Below are 24,348 nucleotides of genomic sequence, written 5' to 3'. Positions count from 1 at the left end.
CTGTGACCAAATCGTTGCTTTCTGCTTGTCCAGTTTTCTGAGACTGCAATCAACAAAAACCAAAGCCTTTCCGTACAGGTCCATCTGGTCCCAGGAGAGCAAATGGACATGGAACAGCTGACCTGGTTTAAGCTGGGGTTTTGATTTTGGGTTTTTGGCGGAGAGCCACATCGTGCAGCATGTGGGATCTTAGTTCCCTGACCAGGGATCGAACCCATACCCCCTGCAGCGGAAGCTCAGATTCTTAACCACTGGACCCCCTGGACCACCAGGGAAGTCCCCAGAACAGCTGTCTTATAAATACAAACCACAATTCACAAAGACACTAAATTCAGCAACCACAGCTAGGACAATGTACCTCCCCAGAGACTCGGGCACACCCTCACCCAGGAAGGACCACAGTGGTATTAAGGAATGTGAGCCTGTGACTTCACATGCATAACGAGCTAGCTTTTCATTTTTACCGGGCCATTACCTCATAGTTTCTTTTCAGTTCTCTAGTGAAGTTTTCAAAAGCAGTGATCATCACAGAACCTTTTAAGTTCTCTGGCGTAACGTTGAAGGATGAAGTTGAAATGCTCTCTGCGCAAGAAGAATAGAACATTAAGTAAAATTAACAAAGGGCTCAAAGTAGGTGTGCTCAGCCTTCCTGCTGCCCAGAGCATGGAAAGTCCTTTAGAAACTCAGGCATGACCCAGAGAAGACCCGCTGGCTTCTGTGGGTCACGGACTTCCGTGGCTGCAGCAAGACGGACTCCAACCGTGACTGACCAGACCAGCTTGAGCCAAGAGTCCTCAGCCGATGCTTCACGCAGCTTCCCACCAAAACTGTCTGGCAAGGGCTCACTTCAACAAACTTTCCCAGCACCTTAAATCAGAGCAACTGATTGCACCTTAAATCAGAGTATGTCTAAGAAGCAGGCTGAGGTGTTGTTAGAGGGCTCTAGGATAACATGATGGGTACGACATTCTAGGGACTGGCGTTTAACAGCTTCTGGGTGCCAAGAGGCTTTACAAGGGCTCACAAAGGGTCTGGCACTGTGTGGATCAACTCATTTAATTCTCAGAAAATCCAAGTGAAGCAGGCACTGTTCACGTCCACTTTTCACACAGATCACACAACTGATACGTGCTCACACCGACAGCTCCACGATCGGAATGCAGGGCTGCCCGGCTCTCACCACCCACTTTGAGTACCTGGGGGCCTCCAAATTTGCCTTCTTAGAGCCTTTTCTTTCAAAGGATAGGCGTGTCGCTCATCCAGAAGGCCAACCCCACGTATGTAGACATTTCAGATCATTCTCCTTCATCTGTGGAGTGGATATTTCTAACACAAACATTTGGCTATACTAAAGCAGATACCTGTAAGTTTAAGAACACTTGGGGCCTGGAAATTGCTACAAAGACTTAAGAGGCAGAAATCAAAATGCCAGAAGGAGATAGTACTTGCTCTTATCTACAGTTTGTGCGACAATTTACTTATGTCTGAAGACAAAGCACTTTGTTTTTTGGTTCCTGCAGCCACTATGATCTTAAAAATCTAGCTGCCTTGTAGTTCACATTGGGACTCTCAGTGCTCACAAATCTGAAACATCTGGGTACCCGGCATTACCTGCCAACTCAGCTTCTTCTGCCACCAAGGAAAGGGCCCCTGGTTCACCACCATCTTCCAGCCGTGGCTGTTTCCACTTAGTGCCGTGACGGTGGGCTCTGTCTGAAGGCAAGCGGAACACACTGATCATCACACACACACGTCTCCTTGTTCCCAGATTTATCTTGCTCTCTTTTCACCAGCGAATATCTAGCCGTGATGAGTGGCAAATGAAACGTGTTCCCGCCTTGTTACAAATTGCTTATCATTTGGCACGTCGACTAAGGACACGTCTCAAAGCGCTAGGTGTGCTCATGCCTGAGAGAGGACCCGAGCATGCTTTGATGAGGTCAGTGACACGCCAGAGCACTCCCCTTACCAGGAAACGGGCTGGCTCAGATGGCAAGCAGTAATCGTTGGCATCAACCAGGGCTCCCGGCTAAAGGGGCAAGGTAGCAAGGTTTCCAGGGCCGACTGGCCCTTGGAAGCTGATCGGATCAGCTCAAGGAGGGCACCAGCTGCTGGTGACATGAAGCCTCAGCACTGGACTGAGGGCTGTCTCACCCAGGGCCTCACTAGTGTGAGTGATCACATTCTCACTCGGAACCTCAAAGAGCTCACATCTGGCTTCTCTCACTTTTTTAAAAAAGTGAAGAGCATAAGCAATACTCTCAACCTGGAGAGGTGCAACTATCTCTTTTCACTGCTCTAAGATTCAGGTGTGTTCCTTTGTTCAGTCAGCGTTCACTGAGCGTTCAGTTCAGTCGCTCAGTTGTATCTGACTCCTTGGGACCCCATAGACGGCAGGACAACAGGCTTCTCTGTCCATCACCAACTGCTGGAGCTTGCTCAAACTCATGTCCATCGAGTCGGATGGGTATTTGCTAGGGAGTTGCACTGTTTCAAGACTAAAATGATTTTTTTTTAATCCAGGAAAGAATCCAGACACAGCCAGTCCTCTTCCAGCCTCAAAACAAACAGCTGCTGCTGCTAAGTTGCTTCAGTCATGTCCGACTCTGTGCGACCCCATAGACAGAAGCCCACCAGGCTCCCCTGTCCCCGGGATTCTCCAGGCAAGAACACTGGAGTGGGTTGCCATTTCCTTCTCCAATGCATGAAAGTGAAAAGTGAAAGGGAAGTCGCTCAGTCGTGTCCGACTCCTAGCGACCCCATGGACTGCAGCCTACCAGGCTCCTCCGTCCATGGGATTTTCCAGGCAAGAGTACTGGAGTGGGGTGCCATTGCCTTCCCAAACAGCACTCAGGCTTAAATCTCACATAGTGCCTACACCCCAGTCAAGACCCAAAGGAACCACTTAGAATTCTAGCTAGCCCCAGTTAGATACCCATGAACAACTACTATGTTTTGTTACATTTCTCTTCTTTCTGCCTGTTTTGCCTCTTCTGGGTTTTTTTTTTCCCCCTCTCCTGACAACATTTGTAGCAATAGCTCAAAGCATGGCCTTGAATGTTCATGCCCCACCCATGGAAAATCAAAGCATCTACTGGCATAGATGATATAAGAGTTAGCTCCGGTGGAGAGAGGAATCCAGGAACACTGTGTAAATAACGTGATGGTTCCCTAAACAAGCTGCTTGGAATTTGTGAACCTACTCAATGGGGATCATCCCAGAGGCCCACTTCAGTGACATGGAAATAATCTGGCACAAGAGTGTGGAAGGGACACTCTTATAAATTACTTTACCTGAAATAGAGGAGCGGCTCTTCAGGGAGAACAAGCTCCTCTAGGGAAACCAGCCCACTCCTTAAAGCATGCAGGTCTTAAGTGATGCAGCTGACTCAGCTTTGTTTCCACGGCAACTGCATGCCTCTTTGAACCAGGACTTTTGGACATTCTCATAAAGGGGCTAAAACTATGTACACGCAGCACTTAAAAAATGAACACAGGCAGTAAACACACCGTGGCCGAAACTAAGGTGATCGCGAATGAATGTTGGTTCTCTTGGTGGCTGCTAAAGGAGTATCCACTTGCTTTCGGACACAGGTGTCTTCATCACTGTGAAAGTTGACAGCTTTTGCAATCTGAGGAGCTTCTGAACTTATTTTGGGCACAGGTTGTATGTAGTGAATAATTTGGTGTCCATATTGCATTTATTTACTCATATTTCTGATGGAAACAGTTTCTAGCACCACACAGAACCAACCCTATGATGAACAGCCAAGTTCTCCCAAGTTGAGGCATTAAAAAATATCTTACTCTGAAGTGACACCATGTGGCTATAAATGATAAAGGTCAAGAGCCTTCACTGGGACAAGAAAAGTCATTTTTATCAAAATACCCTTCTTATGGAGGTACTTTCTGTAAGGCCGGACCCGGGGGGCCATGATGGGCCGCCCCTCCTCTCCCGCCCGCCTGCGGGGGAAGTCCCTAACGGAAGGCGCCTCCCAGATCCCCGGGACCAATGACAGCACACTTCGCCAGCTAAAGCCGCCCCACCCCAGCCACACAGAAGGACCTGTCAGCCCGCGACGCCTCGGCCTGGCGACCTATCCGAACCCCCGTCCATCTAGCCTGACCATCCCTCGCATTGAATGTATAAAAACCACCCCCAACACGGTCCGGGCACGGACTTCCTCGACCTGCCTCGTTCGGGTCCGGGCACCCTGCCCGGGAGCGCTTCGCCATTAAAAAGCCTGTTAGACACTTTTGGTGTCCTGGTCTTTTACCTAACACTTCCCTAATGCCAATTCCTCTGTTTATTCTACCAATGTGTACTATGCTAAGAATCTGAAAAGTTAAAGACAATCTTTATTATTGAATTTATCAGCCTGATGGAGACCACTGAAAAATCTTTTGTCTGGATGAATGCATTTCGCTTGCCAATGCAGGAGACTCAAGAGATGCGGGTTTGATCCCTGGTTTGGGAAGATCCCCTGGAGGAGGGTATGGCAACCCACTCCAGTATTCTTGCCTGGAAAATCCCATGGACAGAGGAACCTGGTGGTCCATGAGGTCGCAAAGAGTCAGACACAACTGAGAACACACACACAAACCAATTAATAATAAATACTGATTTGTGAGTATGTACAGATAATTATTCAAACAGAATTCTGCAGAGGTTCATCACTACATGACAGCATTTTCTAAGTTTCTTATTCATTTTCTAAGTTTCTTATTCTTACTTTCTAAGTTGTGTTGTTGCCGTTTAGTCGCTAAGTCATGTCTGACTTTGTGACCCCACGGACTGTAGCCTGCCAGGCTCCTCTGTCCATGTGATTTTCCAGGCAAGAATACCGGAGTGGGTTGCTATTTGCTTCTCCAGGGGATCTTCCTGACTCAGGGTCTCCTGCATTGGAGGCAGATTCTTCACTACTGAGACACCTGGGAAGCCCCTTTCAAAGAAGGTACACGATGAGGGCAAAATGCAAAATCATGAGGAATCAGTCATCCTGTCTGCTCACAGCTCGGGGAGCCCAGCACATCCAAAATTCCAGAGAAAACATTAAAACAACAGCCCATGAGCAAAAAGAGCCAAACAGGAGTTTCCTACTGTCTTTCCCCAAAGGACACTGGGTTTTAGAAATCACCTGATTAAGGAGCTTTGTGGAAGTCTGAGTCCAGTGTAAAGACCTGACACGTTGCTGGACAAGGGAAAATATACGACTGGACGCATCCGAGAGGATAACAAGGACTGTCACTTGAGCCACATCAGCGCGTGCTCAGGGCAGCCCAGCTCAGCACCGAGAGAAACCCTCTGAGCTCAAGCTTTCTCCCTCGGGGGAAGGCGATGGCGTCTGGGTGAGTGCTCACCCCAGGCAAAGAAGACAACTTCTTCCTTGCTCCATCCAGAATCCTGAGGTGCACTACACGGCCTGGGGTGGGGAGGGGCTTGGAGAACAGCATCCAGGGTTCTCAGGGAGCATTGAAGGGATGCAGATCCTGCTCCCTGCCTCAGGGACCCCATAAGGGAGCCTTCAGGGGCCCCGTAAGGAGGCCTTCAGGGGCCCCATAAGGAGGCTTTCTCAAGAGCTGCTGGGCACGCATCACCTACAGGATCACCCCACAGCTGGTCCACGGACACCACAAACAACCAGGACGCCTTGCCTACACACAAGCCCACCCTGGGGCTGGCTCATTTGCACATTCCCAAGAGCACTCCAGGATTCCTGCCTGGGAAATCCCACAGGACAGAGGAGCCTGGCGGGCTACAGTCCATGGGGTCACAAAAAGTCAGACACAATTGAGCGCCTAAGCAACAACAAAGGGCACTGACTGTCAGCATTCGTAAGACAGCCAGGCCTATTCGGCAGGACTGGGAGGAAGCACCCACCAGCCCCAGAGGAAGCGACTGGAGGCTGTCAGCACCCGGCCTGGCTGTGCAGGTTGCAGAGAAAATGCAGTCCGCAGAGGTTCCCCGGAGAAAGAAAAGCGTGGAGCATATCCCTAGAAAAGGCCTGGGAAGGCTTCAGGATCCCTAGTAGACAAGACGCATTTCTCTCCTGAAGCCAATCACTATAGACTAAATATGAAGACAGCAACACAAAACCTCAACGGACGTGAACTCAAGGAAACGCTACCCCTCCAAAAAGAACACAACAATTATACAGTATTCTGGCCTGGAGAATTCCATGGAGTGTATAGTCCATGGGGTCACAAAGAGTCAGATACGAATGAGTGACTTTCAAAAAAAGATACAGCGACTGACCTCCACAAAAAAAAAAAAAAAAAAAAGGAGCTCTGCAATTTGCCTAAAAAGCAATGCAAAACAGTTGCTCTAAGGAAGTCAGTTAGCTTTCAGAACACTCAAAGGTGCAAACTTCCAGTGACAAAACAAGCCCTGGGAATGAAATATACAGGCAGTGTGGTGACTACAGTTAAAACTTTATTGCACATTTGAAAGTTTCTGAGAGAGTAGACCTTAGAAGTTCTCATCACAAGAAAAAGTCTCATTATGTGTGGGGTAGGTGTTAACCACATTCATTGTGATCATTTGACAGCATGCATGAATAGCTAATGATTATGCTGTACACTTGAAGTTAATATGTTACCTGTCAATGATATCCCAATTTTTTTAAAAAGGAAACAGTCTACACTCTTTTGGAGTCCCAGAAGGAGAAAAGAGGGAAAAGGAGCAGAAAGCTATTTAAGAAAATAATGGCAGGCTTCCCGGGTGGCTCAGTTGGTAAAGCGTCTGCCTACCAATGCAGGGGACGTGGGTTCAATGCCTGGTCTGGGAAGATTCTACATGCCGCAGAGCAACCAAGCCTGTGCGCTACAACTATTGAGCCTGTGCTCTAGAGCCTGGGGACCACAAGTACTGAGCCCACATGCAGCAACTACAAAAGCCTGTGCATCACAACAAGAGAAGCCACCACAATAAGAAGCCCAGGTACTGCAACCAAGAGTAAGCCCTGCTCACCACAGCTACGGAAAGGCCCCTGCAGCAACGAAGACCCAGGTACAGCCAAAAATAAATAAATAAAATTTAAGAAAATAATAATGGCTGAGAACTTCCAAAATCTGGGGAGAAATTTGGACATCCCAGTTCAGGAAGCTCATAAACTCCCAAAAGATTCCCTCACAAAGATCTTCTATAAGACACACTATAACAAAACTGTCTAAAATCAAACACACAGAGAGAATTTCAAAAGCAGTGGAAAAGAATTCCTCATATACAAGGGGACCCTTGGTTTTAGCTCCTAAGTCGCGTCTGACTCTTTGTGACCCCTTGTAGCCCACCAGGCTCCTCTGTCCATGGGATTCTCCAGGCAAGTATACTGGAGTGAGTTGCCATGTCCTTCTTCAGGGGATCTTCCCCACGCAGGGATCGAACCCGGCTCTTCTGCATTGCAGGTGGATTCTTTACCAATGGAGCTACCAGGGGAGCCCCGTCCACTTGCATAGAGTACGCTTTTCCATTCTTTCACTTTGAGCCTTTGTGCATCCTCAAAGCTGAGCTGAGTCTCTGTAGATAGCATATAGCTGGGTCTTGTTATTTTTATCCATGAAGCCACTCTTCATCATTTGATTGGACAGTTTAATCTATTTACACTTAAAATGGTCACTGATTTTTAAGGACCTACTAACGCCTTTGTATTACGTGCTTTCTGGCTCTTTTATAGTCCCTCCTTTGCTGTTTGCTTTTGTAGTCCATTTTCTACAGCGGTATGTTTTGATTCCCTTTGCTTTATCTTTTATGTATCTACTATAGATTATCAGAAAAATGGACTTTAGGTTAAAAAGTGTAATGAGAAAACAGGGTCATTACACAATGACAAAAGGATCAATTCATAAAAAGAAGGTAACAAACTGTAAATATATATGCACCCAATATCGTGGCACCTATTTTACACAAACATTAACAGATTTGAAGGGAGAAAGCAACAATGCTATAATAGTGCAGGACTTCAATACCACCCCTGGGGTCAGAGAGGAGGCGCGCTGGGTGACGGGACTCGGATCCCAGGCTACTCACTTCCTGACACAGACCTTCCAGTTTCGGGAGTGAAACCCCTGCTCCTCCCGTACCAGCTTACCACTTGGATCAGGGAAGCAGACGGCACTGCCCTCTCCAAGGTCTGGCAACTGTCACTCTGTATAGTGATTATATCTGCCTCAATTTGAATAACAGTCCTGTCAGCCAAAATCAGATTAATTTTGCTTAATTCTGCAAAAAAATAAAAAAGTTTAGAATTCTCTCACCTCTGTCTTCCACGTTTTGCAGTTTATGTTTGAAACTAGTACTTTTCATCAATGACTCTGGGGCCATAGTCTTAAAAAAAAAAAAAAAACAGGTGGTCAGAAATACATGTATTTATGTCAAAACAAGCAACACATGGTATTGCATCATCCCTTAAGAAGGAATAAGCCAGTACATTAAGTATAATATCAATTCTGGAAAACAGATAAATAACCAACAATTAAACAGTACCTTAGATTCATTTTCTTCAATATCTGAGTGCTCCAGGGAAGAGAGATTGCTCAGCTGGCTGGGGCTGTGAAGTTCTGAGTATTGGAGAAAATGAATAGTTATAAGAGAATAAACATGCTAAGAAGCAAATGAGGAAATGACATTTCTCTATCAATCTATAAATTAAACTTCAACATACCCTGCCCCCTGTAAGGGATACAGTTATTTTAAAAAACTCAAACCAAAAAACACTTCGTATCTTTCAAAGTATACATGGGTATTAGGTTTACAGGTTTGCAGATAAAATGAATAGCCAGTTACCTCCAGTAGGTCAGCACCTTTCGTAGCTGCCCATGTGGCCCCAAACACGTGGCAGGAACTCTATCACCTCACCGCTGTAGCCCTCTTGCCTCTCTCAGATCTGTCCCTTTGTTCCCCTTACTCTCTAATGCTGTGTCTCCCTCGCTCCTATTTTTCTTTCCCCACTTCTTTTCTTCCAGTGGCAGCCAAATTAAGAGGCTGGCACTCGTGCCTGCTAAGTGCCTGCCAATGCGCTAAGTTGTAGAATGCTAAAGGTGAAGAAAACAATATCCTGACTCTCACCAATTTAAAAGATGTGAATTGTTTCAACAGAATACAGCGGGGGCTGAGAAAAACCTTATAAGTCAAAGGTCGGCACACCCTGACCCCTCAGGTCAAATCCCGTCTGTCACTTGGTTTTATAAATAAAGTTTTATGGAAACACAGATACAGCCATTAGTTTACATCTTGTCTGTGACTGATTTGGGACTACGAACGCAGAGTTGAATAGTTGCAACAGAAACTCTAGGGGCCAAAAAAGCAAAAAATAAATACTACCTGTTCCTCTACAGAAAAAGTTTACCAAACCCTGCAATCAACCACCATTTGCATTTGTTGCTATTTTAAAAGCAGATGAACACCAGCAATTCTTATACACAAGGTGATCTCAAACGTTAAATGGAATTAAAACACAAAGTCCTCTGTCTTTTGTTAATCAGGACAAGAAAGAGAAGATTAATCGATCATACCCTCACACTTTCTTCAACAGATATTAACAGAAACATATTTTGCTTTTTTAAACTACCATTTATTTCCAAAATAGAATTTTTTTCTATGTAAATCAACAGAAAATCATATACCTGTTTTCTGGGCAGAATCTTCAGGAGTTAAAAAGGCAGAACTACTCTGAAATTCGGTTCCAGAAATTTTGGGAGGTGTGACATTATTTTGCCTGGAGGAATCTTTCCATAAGGGTGTTAGAATTTTAACCTAAAACATAATACTTTTTACAAAGTGCTAACAGTCACAATCACTCACAGCAAGTTATTAAAACATTCCAAGACACTTCCAATATCCTTTTTAAAAATGTTTAAGAATTGGACATGATCATTTGAAAAAAGAAACTTTAAGACCATAAGATCCCAGGGCTAGAAGCACATTAGGTCAAGAATCAATAAACTAACTCAAAGCTGACTCTAAGTTCTCAAAGTGTGGTCCCAGACCACAGCCTCAGCAGCACCTGAGAACTTGATGGAAATGCAAATTCTTAAGCCCCACTCAGTTTTTGACAACGCACTCAGTCAAAAACTCTGGGGACAGGTCCCAGCGATCTGCATTTCTGGTGACCATTCTGGTAATTCTGATGATCACCAAAGTCTGAGAGCCACTGCTCTAAACCAGGAGTCAACTAACTACAGCTCTACAGTTCAATAGGAATAAAGTTCTCGTAAATAAAGTTTAACTGGAACCCAACACATCCATGCACTTGAGTACTGCACATGTGGATGCCTGCATGCTACAATGGCAGAGTTGAACTGTTGTTGAAACCGCCCACCCGGAGAGACCAAAATATTTACTACCTGACCCTCCAGAGAAAAGGTTTGCCAACCCTTGCTCTAAGTTATTCTCTTAAACTCCAGCACAGAGACGTCAGTGTCAGCTACCCATGTCTCTATAAAGTCAGCAATGCCCTCACTGAGAATCACCACAGACTTGCTGGCAGCTGCATATCGTAAATCTGTGGATTCTCAAAGCTTTGATGTTTTTTGGTATCTAATTTTTTTAAAGCTGTATATTGTTAAAAACTGTTCTTTGAGCCTATTTATTCTTTTATTTTTTTTTAAGTTTTTTTGATGTGGACTATTTTTTAAAGTCTTTATTGAATTTGTTACATATTGCTTCTGTTTTACATTTTGGTTTTTTGGCTCAGAAACATATGGGATCCTAGCTCCTCAACCAGGGATCAAACCTGCACCCGTTGCCCTGGAAAGCCAAGTCTTAAGCACTGGACCACCAGGGAAGTCCTTCTGTGGTCTATTTCTAACTGATAACCCCTTATCTCAGGTTGAACTACTCAACAAATATTTAGGTACTTGCTCTGGCTTAGAGTTTAAGCTATAAACACTCCCTGTCATTGCAGAACATAAGACTCCCCCTGGGCAGATGGAAGAAGGCTGGTAGGGGAGGGCAGACAACAAGCTATGATGAGAGCGCTGTGCTGCGCTAAGTCGCTTCGGTCGTGTCCGACTCTGTGCGATCCCCTGTACTGCAGCCCGCCAGGCTCCTCTGTCCATGGGATTTCCCAGGCAAGAACACTGGAGTGGGTGGCCATTTCCTTCTCCAGGGGACCTTCCCGACCCAGGGACCAAACCCATGGCTCCTGCATTGGCAGGCAGGTTCTCTACCACTAGCGCCACGGCCAGATCCCATTAGAACACTAAACACATTGTATTTGTGTACAGGTGAGCAGGGTGCTGCTGATGTCCTCAGAATCCCAGCGCTGCCTGTAGAAAAGCCTCACACACTTCACACTATATTCTGTAGTGTGTCTGTGTTTTCGTGTGTATATACCCATACATATAAAATATATAATTTATACATAAATGTATGTATTCTATATATATGTACAAATTATATATAATATACATCACATATTATATACACGTGATTATATATCACATTATATACCATATATAAAATATATTTCATATATACATGATTATATGTTCTGTAGTGAGAGTGAAAAGTGAAACTAGAAAATTCTTGAACACTTTTCACAAATTCTGTAGTTTGTGTCTTTTTGTGTATCTGCATACACACACACATATAAAATATGTGTTACATATATACATGATTATATATATAATACATAATACATAATCATGTGTATATGTTTTATATTGGCATATGTGATATATAATCACATACATATAGTATATATTTATATACATATTATATAAAATATAATCATATACACACATACTATACTATATTCACTATATCTCATTTCATTCAACAAAGGACAAAAGCCAACTGCTGAGAGAGGTAATTCAGCTAAAAACATGGTAAAGTAATCTTTGAATTGGTCTGGAGGACACTCGTGTCCATGTTCTTAACTGCTTTCCTATAAAACAAGTATAACTGAAAGAATTTAAGAAACCTTCAGGGTTTATTCAATATTTATGTAAGCCTGAAGGTAGTTCAACCTCTGGCAACATAAAGATTCAAATAATCAAAATCTTTGTGAATAACATGTCCACAAACTGAAAACTGAGAGAAGAATTAAATCAAGAAGTTTATTTTAATACAAATTCAAAAGAGCACCTATTTGTAGGAAATCAGAATAGCCCAGATTTCAAGCATACTTCATAATAACCATCTTTCAATAAATTTTCAACCAAAGAAAAAAGATCCTAAATCTTTGCCCAAGATTCATACTAAATGTGTGGAACTCCTTGAAGTTTCTATCGAAAGTAGTTTGCATACTAGTAAACCACTGGTTTGTTATTTTTCGATTCCAGAAAGGAGGTTTTTTTAAACAAAGGTCATTCAAACCTAAACAGATCAACTTGTTTCAAACTTACCCCATAAAGGGCACAGGGCACCACAGAAAGCATTTACTCACTTGATGTTTCTCAAGGTCACTGCCACCACTGGGAGGAAAAGGAGGCAAGACTAGAATGAAAGGAAACAAGAGCCCAGTGGATAAGTTTACTTATGAGAAACACAAAATACACTCTAGAAGCAACCACTTCCCACGCTGAAATGTCTCACTCTCTAATTATTCAGCTTTGTTCCTCTGGCCAGCGTGAATTCTTTGCTCCAGATACTGTTTCTGAACACTCTTCCTATGTTCTTGCTGCTGTTCGGTCGCTAAGTTGTGTCCCACTCTTTGCGACCCTACGGACTGTAGCATGCCAGGCTTCCCTGTCCTTCACTGTCTCACGGAGTTTGCTCAAACTCGTGTCCATAGAGTCGGTGATGCCGCCTAACCATCTCGTCCTCTGCCACCCTCTTCTCCTTTGGGCTGCCATCTTGCCCAGGGACCGGCCCATGTTCTTCTGGTTTTACCTAACCAGAATGCTTCCTCTTCTCCATACTTCTTCAAATCCTATTCTTTTCCCAAGGATCAGCTGAGGTCCCACCCAGCCTTCCTTGAAGCTTTTCCTGAAGATTTCAGCTTATGTCAGCTGACATCAAACTCCTCTTATCCGAACTCTTTACTCCATTTATCTGTAGTTCATATTTCACAATTATTGGTCAATTCCATATTCTTTAGTACTGTTTCACATATCAACATTTTCCCTTTCCCGTGTAACAGTAGCAGGATCACGTGATCATATATCTCGTTGATGCCCTTTCCCATCACATCCCACAAAAGTAATACCTACTGATTCACTTCAAAAGCTACTGGAAAGAAAACACATTACCAGACTTACTTCTTATGCTGCTCCTTCTGGTTCTTGTCTTTTTCCTACTGGGATACGACTTCAAGGATTTCTGCTTTCGGTCACCGGCCCAAGACAGCTCACTGCCACTACTACTTGAATCCTGATCACTCTCCGAGAAAAGGTGTTTCCTATAATCAGACTTTTACAAACACAGGTGATACATGAGAACTGCTGAAAGGATGCCGGTAGCATTTATGCACAATTAAACACATGACTATGAAGTTAGGCAAAAGAGAAGTACCTCCTTGAGAAGACTGGGCTGTCTTACATAATAAAAGGGCACCCAAGTACAGAGAAGGGAGAAAAAGAAGATGATTATATCCTTAGGCAGCTGCTGCTGTAAAAGATAATAAAAGCCTCTCTAATCATAATTGTAGAGATGGTAGGGAACTTTCCAAAAGCTGGTGCGCCTGATTACTGAGCTATCACCAACTTCAAAACGCTAGCCCATAGGACTGAGAACTACAGTTAAAAGACAGCCAGAAGGAACTTTACTTGTTTGGAATCCATGATCTCAATTTTAGGAACAAAAATCTCATTTCCTGTTCCCATACAGATTTCTTTGCCAATGCACTGATGATAGACTTAAGGCACTCTGCTTCCCAAAGGAAGAGCAACAGAGAGAGAGAAGCAGGCAACGTAGAACAAAACATCATTGACTTAGAACAAGAAATTTCTTTTCAACTCATTAACACTTCTGATTCTAGTCAGAGGAAATCTCAGCTGCTAGAAAGCCTTTAACACTTCTCTTTTACTTCATAATCTTCTTTTAAATTTACTTTTAATTTGGAGGATAATTGCTTTACAACGTGGTGTTGGTTTCTGCCATACAACAACATGAATCAGCCTTAAGTATACATGTGTCTTTTTTGACAAAGCAAGGACAGACTTTTGGCTCAAAGCCTAATACAAGGAAAAGTATCACAATTCAGTATTCTCCGTTGTACTTACTTGGGGGCTTTACCAACTATTTGTTAGAATTAACCCTGATTTTCCACTTGAAAGTGAATTTTAAAAAGACCTTAACATAAATTTAACTGAGAAACATAAAGACGCAGAGCCAAGTCAAAGTTTGAAGATGGTATGCAAATAACTAAGACGGGAAGGACTGCCCAAAACAGTGAAAGTGGCTCCATTACCGACATCCTTGTTTCTTGCTTTCTTTTATCCTCAAAAGCAGAATCTTTCCTGAAAGCAAAATACATTGAATTAGCGGAACTGTGGCACCAACAGCTTCACCCTTCTTTTTCGTGCCGTGTGCCCTTTGCATGCTGTGAGCCCAGTGCACGGAAAGCACCCCATTCTGTGGCAAACTTCTCGTCTTGCAATCCATGTCCGTACATCTTCTGCCTGCCAACGATTCACTATTTAAAACAAAACCTTTGTTGAGCCCATCTCCGTGAGGCATATAACGACGAGGATGGCAGGTCAAAATGAGCAAGGCAGCAGAGTTTCCTACCAGGTTCTGTCTTAGACGCAGCTGGGCGCTACAAAAGCCTTTCCGGATGATTAGTGACATCAAGCATCTTCTCACACACTTCTTGACCATTTGCATATCTCCTTTGGAGAAATGTCTGTTGAAAGCCTTTCCCCTCCTTTTTTAATCAGATGATTTTTTTCGGCGGTGGGTGGGGGGTGGGGCGGGGCTATTGAATGTATGCGTTCCTTATATATTTTGGATATTAACTCCTTATTAGATAACATGGTTTGCTATTATCTATTTGCTAGCATACAGAAAGAAATTAGATTTTTGTATCCCAATCTTTTTTTAAGGTTTTTAAAATAACACTTATTTCTTAAAAGTTACCACATTTATAATAGGAAACCAAAAAACACAAGCAGCCACAAACAAAGGGATTCATAATCACAAGTACTTTACCATTTGGTGTGTCCTTCTAGGGCTCTTGTATCTTTCAATTTTGTTAAATTGGGGAGTTGTTTAATGGGGACAGCATTTCAGACAGGGAAGATGGAAAATGCTCAGGAGATAGATGGAGGTGATCACTGTACGTACAGCAACGTGAGAGCGCTTAAGGCCCGGAACATACACTCACAACGGTGGAGACAGCAAACTTTACATGATGCACACTTTACCACAATTGTTTAAAAAGTCAGCCCTATACTAAATGTTATTGTGCGTGTGTGTGTAGTCTGAACAGGGATAGAATAGGATAATCAAAGAGCTAGTTTAAAATCCCACTTGGAGACTATAGGTAGAGGCGGAACTTTAAGGAACTTTGGGAGACCAGCGTAAGTTAATGATCACCCCAGAAAGCAAATGGAAAATCATGAAGCACAGCAGGCTTGCTTAACAATGAAACTAACAACAAAAATACACATCAAGTCAGCGATATTTGCATCCTGCCAGTTGAGGTCACTAGGTTAATGATTCCTAGGACGTGCTCCTCTGCATACATTAAAAACAAAAATACAGGGGAAAGGTGACATTCCGAAGTAGAAAACCCTCATCATACTGATTGCTATTGTTTAGTCACTAAGTTGTGTCCAACTCTTGGCGACCCCGTGGACTGTAGCTGCCAGGCCCCTCCCTCCGTCCATGGAATCCTCCAGGTGAGAATACTGGAATGGGTTGCCATCTCCTTTTCCAGGGAGATCTTCCCGACCCAGGGATCGAACCCGCGTCTCCTGCATTGGCAGGCAGATTCCTTACTGACTGACTCACCTGGGAAGCCCCATTAGACTGATAGCTGACATGATTTACCATAGTCTAGCATGCATAACCATTCTTCTGCTGATTTGAATAGTGCCATGATGGTCCCAGTTTGACCACGTAGAGACAAGAAAATTTCCCAGCCTGACATGGAGGAAGAGCCGATGACGGAAGCTTAACTCAAAAATAAGGAAGATGATGGCCTTCTCCCTGCTGTTCCTTTAATTATAAAAATGTGAAGCGCTCAAAACCCTCTCCTCTGCCTGCAACTCCCACCTTTTTAGCAAGAGCATGCTCAGCCATTTCTGACTCTTTGGGACCCCACAGACTGTAGCCCTCTATCCAGGGAATTTTCCAGGCAAGAACTAATAAACTCTTTCCTTACCTGCCCCTCTGCTTCTCATTAAGTTCCTTATGCATTGAGACAGAAAAACCTGTGCTCTTCTGAGCCCTGAATTGCATTCTGCGGTTTCAGTCTGAATGTAAAAGCAGTTGTACGTGCTGTTTTACTTATTGCAACACGAAAGAGCTAAAAAGATCTGAGCAGTACCCAAGATTTCTTTGCCGTAAAGGTTTCTGAATGTCCCTTTTAATTGAGGTACTCATTTACAGACAGAGAAACAGAGACCTGGCGATGAACAGATTACTCCAGTCTGGAATCCTTAGCTCAGAGTCTGCGGTGGTTTTGCTAGATGTTCTCGGGGAATGAGTACCCTCCGGAAGACCAAGACCTACCCTCTGCTCTACATGGACATATTCCGTAGGACGACAAGTGAGCAGCCCCTTCCCAAAGGCAAATCTAGACTTCTCGGAGCAGCAGCAACAATGTTCCACACTTCCCAGAAGGAGACAAAGGATTCTCAGATTCAAGCAGGGCTGGGGAGTTCTCACTGCCGAACAGAGGATCAGACAGGCGCGGAGAAGGGCAAGTTTCTGGGAGGAACAGAGCCCCAGAAGAAGGCTGCAGGGTCGCCTGAGCGCGGCACACTTCCAAACCAGCTCCCACTCCTGCTTCGGCGGCATGAGAGGAAGAAGTAAAGCTGCAAGACACCTGGATAACTCTACAGATCTGAAATGATGAAACACTAGATGCCTGGACAAGAAAGCATGACGAGAAGGAAGCGGAGTGGTGGGGTAGGTCTCTGCTCTCTTCTAATTGAAAGAGACCTTTGACCAGGAAATGGCTAGCTTCAGCGATGATATAAAAACACTCCTTTTTAGTTCCTGGACAGCCTGACACATGTAGGCTCTATTTCTGGCTTCGAACTTTCATTTTTTAAGGTCAGGCAGGAACAGGTTTCACAGCGTGACAAAGAGTACTTTAAACTAACAGTATTAAAGGAGAAATAGAGCTGTTCATTGGTAAAGCATCCGCCTGCAATGTAGGAGACACCAGTCTGATCCCTGGGTCGGGAAGATCTCCTGGGAAACAGCAGGAAACAGCAACCCACACCAGTATGCATGCCTGGAGAATCCCATGGATAGAGGAGCCTGGCAGGCTGCAGTCCACGGGGTCGCAAAGAGTCGGACACGATTGGGCACAAACGCAGGTCCTAGAGCTGCATATGTAATTTACAACTTGGAATTTGCATATGTAAATTGCATATGTAATTTACAATTATGTATAAATGGTAAACCCTTGAAGCCCCCAAATAATAAATGTGGACACAGATACACAACACAGAAAGATATCTAATAATTCAAAGAAGAATGGTGTTTGGGAGGTAGAGTCATAACAATATATAAAAATTAATGAAGTAAATAAAGGAAATTTCACTCACTGAGGATCCTTTGTGGGACTGTGTGGTTCTGGTAAAGAAAGATAAAGAAGCAGCCCACATCAGTAGTGGATTAGTTCATTCATTCCTTACTTCATCCATCAATGAAATTATATTACTGAACCTACTAATGAGAAAGTCTAGCAACCAGAACCCTCAAAGACTGTTGGTGGTAACGTGGAATGCTCTAAAGATACTGGAAAACATCTTGGCAGTTTTTTTAAAAGTTAAATATACACCAGTGATGATCCAGCTATCCCACTCCTATATATTCACCCCAGAGAAAAGATAACATAATTTCCATACAGAGGAGTTTCCCAGGTGGCACAGTGGTAAAGAACCTGCCTGCAATGCAGGAATGCAGGATTCCTGGGTCAGGAAGATCTCCTGGAGAGGAAATGAAAAACCACTGCAGTATTCTTGCCTGGAGAATCCCATGGACAGAGGAGGCTGACGGGCTACAGTCCACGCAGCTGCAGAGTGCTGGACATGACTTAGCAGCTAAACCACCTCCACCTCCACACAGAGGCTTATACACGAAGCCTAAGGGCTTTACTTGTGACAACAAAAGAACTGGAAACTCAAGTGTCCATCAAGGGGAGAACGGACAGACAAGTTGTGGTATATCCACACAATGGGTCCACTATTCTCCACAGCACTCAATAACATAAAAGAACAAACTGCTGATACAACGCGAAGAATCTCAAAATACTAGGTTGGCCAAAAAGTTTTTGTTCAGATTTTTCTATAAGTGATGAGAAAACCAAACAAACTTCTTGGCCAATCCCAATAGTTACAATGAATGAAAGATGCTAGGAAAGAAAAAAAAAAAGAATTCCTCCAGTTTGATTCCATTTAAGTAAGATTTTTAAAATTACAAACTCATCTATAGTGACAAAGCAGATCAGTGATTGCCAAGGGTGGGGGTGGGCATGGAGAAAGAGGGAGGGATTTCCAAGGGGCAGAAAGAAATTCTTGGAAATGATGGATATGGTCCTTATCTTGATTGTGGTGATGGCTCCCAGGTGTAGACAAATGTCAAAACTCAAACTGTACACTCTCTATACAGGTACATGTTATTTCAATTATCTCAACAAAGCTGTAAAAAAAAAAAAAAATCACATATATGGCCCATTCTTCAGAGGCCTACATAGAAAAGTGGCAAATAAATTAATGCCAAGCAATACGCACTTTCTGTCTAGGAGTATCCAGTGTTCTGCTAGGGAAAACTACATCACCAAAGATAACATTGGGACTACGATTTCCTGCCCCAGTGGACCATGCTTTGTCAGAACTCTCCACCATGACCTGTCCGTCTTGGGGGCCCCTGTATAGCATGGATCATAGCTTCACTGAGTTATGCAGGCCCCGTGGCCACGACAAGGCTGTGATCCTTGAAAGGGGTAGAGACCCACAGGACAAGAGAACACTCCAGCCCTGCTGAAATTATTCACTGAAAACGGCACACAATGCTCTCTCCTTGTGTGGGGCATGGCCACAGGCAGGAAAGGGGAAAACCCAGACAGTCAAATTGCAATTAATGAGTCACATTAACAACAATCTACGTGGTTTACGGGCTTCCCTGGTGGCTCAGATGGTAAAGCGTCTGCCTGCAATGCAGGAGACCCGGAGTCCGATCCCTGGGTTGGGAAGATACCCTGGAGAAGGAAATAGCAACCCACTCCAGTATTCCTGCCCGGAAAATCCCATGGACAGAGGACCCTGGTAGGCTGCAGTTCATGGGGTTGCAAAGAGTCAGACACAACTGAGCGACTTCACGTGGTTTATGACTTCTGAAAATCACTTACCTAGACGCATCATTTAATGTAGGAAACTGAGTTGTTGCTGATGATTCTTGTAAATCTACAGAATATTCGAGTTCTGAAGTAAATTCCAAGCATAAAAATGGAAAACAAAAACTGTTAAGCATGTGAAGTATACATTGAAATATACCATTCAGGTCTTACGATAGAAAAAAAAAAAATCTGACCTTTTTGTGTATCATCCAGTTTTGATTTTTTGGGTGAATTATCAGCTGTATTTGTTTGCTGCAGGAAATGCATATATAAACATCTGCTTAATTAGGGTGCCTCTGAGACTTTTTGGGATCATTCTACACCTCCAAAGAAAAGCATTTAAATACTAAGATATCAGGCTCTTTCTTCATTAAATTTGGTTCCAAGTGACTATTGGCTATTAAAAAAAAAAAGATACCCACCCACAGGAGAAGGCTTACCACATCAAAGATAATCAAGAGTGTCTCACAGTTACTAAGGGAAACATCAAAGGAAGACTCACAAAAATGTCAACAGCATCATAACTGTTGAGATCTTCAAGTTCCCCAAAAGATATCTGTAGAAATAATCTTTGGTGTATATTTGTTTAAAAAATATAACACTATCATCACACTTCTCTATAATCTGTCCATGTGATCAAACATAAGAAAACGGACTGAACATCAATACATGCCAAGCCTTGTGTTAGGCGCTTTACATATGTTTTTATATGTGGCCCTAAGAGGGCCACACTATAAGCCAGGTATTGTTTGTTTTCTTTAGTCACTTAAGTCATATCCAGCTCTTTACGACCCCATGGACTGCAGCCTGCCAGGCTCCTCTGTCCAGGGGATTCTCCAGGCAAGAATCCCAGAGTGGGTTGCCATGTCCTTCTTCTTGGGGTCTTCCGGATCCAATGACTGAACCTGCGTCTCCTGCACTGGCAGGTGGATTCTTTATCACCGAGCCACCAGGGAAGCCCAAAGCAGCTTTGTTCTTTAGATGAGAAGCCTCAGTCCCAGTGATGTTACGTCATTTCCTCAAGTTCCCACAGTCAGTAACTAAATGCCATGTCTGATTCCAGAAATGATGCTGCTTCTCCTAAGCTCAGTCTCCAAATCCCAAATGAGGGAATGAGGCAAAGCCAGCCAAGTCACACATTCCACTGGAGAGCCAAGTTGAGGGAAAGGCAAGGAAAAATAAGTACAACTGATAAACCTAATTTAGAGGAGGGGATCGTCAGAAAAAAAGACAGCCATGGCTGGCCAGGAGAAACTGGACAACCACCCGGGAGAGTCAGCTTCCACCTGCCAGCACCCCAGTGGCCACGGTTCAGAATCCTGCCCTCAGGTCCTTGTACTTACAGCAGGCTCAGACTGGTTATTTAAGGGGAGAGTTATTAGGCGGTGGTCATCTTCAGCCCTGGTTAACTCTGCCGGCCCAGTAGAGTCCTTTGCCTGGTCTATACGCATGAAGGAAAGAGCAATAAAAAAATTGGTAACAATAACCATACAAAATGCTGCATACACCCTGCAAATGCTCATCACAGGATCCATACTGGTACAGTCACATCTGGTACAGCGCCATCTTCTGGTAAGAACTGGTAATTGGGACCTGCCTCAAACACCAAAAATCTAGAGGCACCTTGGCCTTTGGGTCTAACTCGTAAGAAATATTTCACCTGTGCAGGGCCAGCTTTGTGGGCAGACAGGCCCCTACACACCCCTAGCATTTGCCTCCAGCCACCCCATCATTAGTTCTTCTTTGTCATTTTTAACTGACCCCCAAAGAGACTATATCAGGTGGACAAAATAATTCAAATTTAATTTGCAACTTTTTCTCCAAAGGTGTAACACATTAATTACTCTTATATGACCACAGGTTTTCAGTAACTGCTTTCAAGAAACATTTTATCACTGCTTCTACAGGGAATCCAGGTAAGAAATTTTGCTGTTTCCCAATATACCTGTCTCTGTTTTGTGGCTGCCAGGAATCTCAGTGTCTTCTTTCTCTAATTCGCCAAAAACGGCTGAGATTTTTGTCTGGTCATGCATGACCTGAAATGCACACCAAAACCACATGGTTTTTAAAAGCAGTAATTCTTTCATAAATTTAACATTAACATATATAGAGAGAAATAGACAGCAATATGATAATAGTGAAAGTGAAAGTGAAGTCACTCAGTCGTGTCCGACTCTTTGCGACCCCATGGACTGTAGCCTACCAGGCTCCTCCATCCGTGGGATTCTCCAGGCAAGAGTACTGGAGTGGGTTGCCGTTCCCTTCTCCAGGAGATCTTCGCAACCCAGGGATCGAACCCGGGTCTCCCACACTGCAGGCAGATGCTTTACCATCTAAGCCACCAGGGAAGCTATGATAATAGTAAGGGACTTAAATGGGGGCTTCCCAGGTAGAGCTGGGGTAAAGAATACACCTGCCAAGGCAGGAGATGCAAGAGACGTGGGTTCCATCCCTGGGTAGGGAAGATCCCCTGGAGAAGGGAATGGCTACCCACTCCAGTTTCTTGCCTGGAAAATTCCATGGGCAGAGGAGCCTGGAGAGCTACAGTACATGGGGCTGCAAAGAGTCGGACATGACTGAGTGACTGAGCACACACAAGGGACTTTAATACCCCACTTACATCAATGGATACATCACTTAGATGGAAAACTAATGTGAAGACATCAGCCTTAAATTACTGTTAGATCAGATGGACTTGACATACACATAATGTTCTACCCAAAAGCAACAGAATACACATTCTTTCAACACACATAGAATCCAGGAAACACTTATATATTAGGTCACAAAACAAGTCTTAATAAATTTAAGACTGAAATCATATTACGCACCCTTACCGACCACAGTGATGTGAAACCAGAAATCAATTACAAGAGAAAAACTGGGAAATTCATGAATATGTGGCGACTAAATGACACACTTCTGAAAAACCAATGGGTCAATGAAGAAAGCAAAAGAGAGCTTAAAAAAACCTTTTGGCAAATAAAAATGGAAATAAAACATACCAAACTTATGAGATGCAGCAAAAGCAGTTCTAAGACGGAAATTATAGTGATAAACGCCCACATCAAAAAATAAAGAAGAAAGATCTCAAATAAACAACATATCTTTACACTTGAAGGAACTAGAAAATGAAAATAAATGAACCCAGTTAGTACAATGAAGAAAAAAGAATGGAAATAAACAAAGTAGACGCAAAAAAAAAAAAAAAAGAAAGAAAAATCAACAAAACTAAGAGCTATTGCTTTGAAAATATAAACAAAACTGACAAATATTTCTCTGGAGTTACATATGTATTTTTACACAGAATATTATACAGCCATTAAAAAGAAGCAAGTTTGCCGTTTGCAACAATATGGATGCGCTGTGAGGGCCTTATGCAAACTGAGGCAAGTCACACAGAGAAAGAGAAATTCCGTATGATCTCACTTGCATGTGCAACCTTAAAAATGACGACAACAAAAATAAGCTCACAGATACAAACAGCAGATTGGTGATTCCAGAGGAGGGGGTTGAGGGTAAACGAAGTGAGTGAAGGGGGTCAGAAGGTACAAGTTTCCTGCTATAACATGAGTATGTCAAGGGGATTTAATGTATAGCATCGTGACTATAGTTAATACTATACTGCATAGTTGAAGTTGCTAAGAGAGTAAAAGTTTTCACAAGAAGAAAAAACTTCTAACAATGGTGATGACTATCAACGAGTCTCATTATGGCAATTATTTCACAATATATACAAAATGGAATCGCTATGATTTATACCTGAAACAAACAATGTTTTATGTCAATTATATTTCAATTTATAAAACCCCAATATGGAAATGAAACAGAGGAATTAAATGCGTCACCTGTTTGTCTTCTCCTAAAGCTTTCATGGAAGCTTGTGATATGTTGAGCTGCAGTTCAAAATGGATTTCTATTTTCGTCACTTCTTTGTTTCTGATATTAATAGGCTTCTTCAGGTAAATTTCAAGCATCTTCATCTCAGTTTCTAGCAAAAAATAAAGTCAATGTAGATCAACAAACTGAAAGAGGTTGTGTTTTTAAATTTTATAATTTTAAATGACTGGGATATTTGCTCACTGTCCAGATTTTTCTGCAATGAGAAGTTGAAAAGATATTATTTAAATAAAGTTACCCTGAAATTATTTTTATCAAGTACACATGTGTTTTTATATACAAACATTATGTTTAAGTAGTTAATCTTGCAGAAACAGAAGTAATTTAGCAGCATAGCAATTGAGATGGGTCTTCTAAAATTCAATCCATTTTTTTAAAGAACATTTGTGAATACAAAGCTATCATCTCTGACAGGTATTTTACTTCTCAATATATTAAGCACAACCTTCATTCTCATTCTTTCTCCTAGATCCCACCCATTTCTACAGTTCAAAATAAAATGCACTGTTTCCAATATACAAACTGAAATAATCCACACTCATCTCAACAGACTCCACTTGAAGAGAAATGGAAACATCCTCGGAGAGGCCTGCTTCTCAGACAATAGTCTCCTTGAGGGTCTCTGACCAGGACACCAGCTCTTTACTGACAAATAGTAGTTGGTTTTAATAGAGGAACTAGTTCAGACCACAATTTACAGCAAGTCCAAGCATAAGCCGCAGTGAGTACAAGCTGCATTAGAAGCAGCAGGAACAAAAACTCATGAGAGCAGGCAAAGCTCTTTCACAAACTGATGAGAACGGAAAAAGGAAAAAAAGACACACATCTGGATCCAGATCTTTGGCCCCTGATACTCGAAATACGGCTAGCACAACATGAGGTGCGTTATAAGCACAAAACTACAGCTTATAAAGACTGGCACCAAAAAGAGAAGGTAAAGTATTTCATTAATTGTTTATACTGATTACATGTTAAACTGTGAATATTTTGG

General features: G+C 43.0%; 1 protein-coding gene across 1 annotated transcript in view; it reads right to left on the bottom strand.

Moving 5' to 3' along the window:
- Nucleotides 1-24,348, bottom strand: part of SYCP2L (synaptonemal complex protein 2 like) — a 50,104-nt gene that overhangs the window by 3,715 nt on the left and 22,041 nt on the right. Inside the window, exons 13-25 of the mRNA XM_052649592.1 lie at nucleotides 23,306-23,448; nucleotides 21,403-21,493; nucleotides 20,801-20,898; nucleotides 19,652-19,709; nucleotides 19,470-19,542; nucleotides 14,352-14,400; nucleotides 13,201-13,351; nucleotides 12,387-12,436; nucleotides 9,622-9,751; nucleotides 8,483-8,556; nucleotides 8,254-8,323; nucleotides 1,612-1,713; nucleotides 476-582 (exon numbers count right to left, since the gene is read on the bottom strand). Of these exons, the coding sequence (XP_052505552.1) occupies nucleotides 476-582; nucleotides 1,612-1,713; nucleotides 8,254-8,323; nucleotides 8,483-8,556; nucleotides 9,622-9,751; nucleotides 12,387-12,436; nucleotides 13,201-13,351; nucleotides 14,352-14,400; nucleotides 19,470-19,542; nucleotides 19,652-19,709; nucleotides 20,801-20,898; nucleotides 21,403-21,493; nucleotides 23,306-23,448 (1,196 nt within the window). The remainder of the gene's footprint in view (nucleotides 1-475; nucleotides 583-1,611; nucleotides 1,714-8,253; nucleotides 8,324-8,482; nucleotides 8,557-9,621; nucleotides 9,752-12,386; nucleotides 12,437-13,200; nucleotides 13,352-14,351; nucleotides 14,401-19,469; nucleotides 19,543-19,651; nucleotides 19,710-20,800; nucleotides 20,899-21,402; nucleotides 21,494-23,305; nucleotides 23,449-24,348) is intronic.

This window comes from Budorcas taxicolor, chromosome 11, assembly GCF_023091745.1.
Source record: "Budorcas taxicolor isolate Tak-1 chromosome 11, Takin1.1, whole genome shotgun sequence".
Classification (NCBI taxonomy): Eukaryota; Metazoa; Chordata; class Mammalia; order Artiodactyla; family Bovidae; genus Budorcas; species Budorcas taxicolor.
The sequence above is the reverse complement of the archived record's forward strand: the minus strand, read 5'-3'. Positions and strand labels throughout refer to the sequence as shown.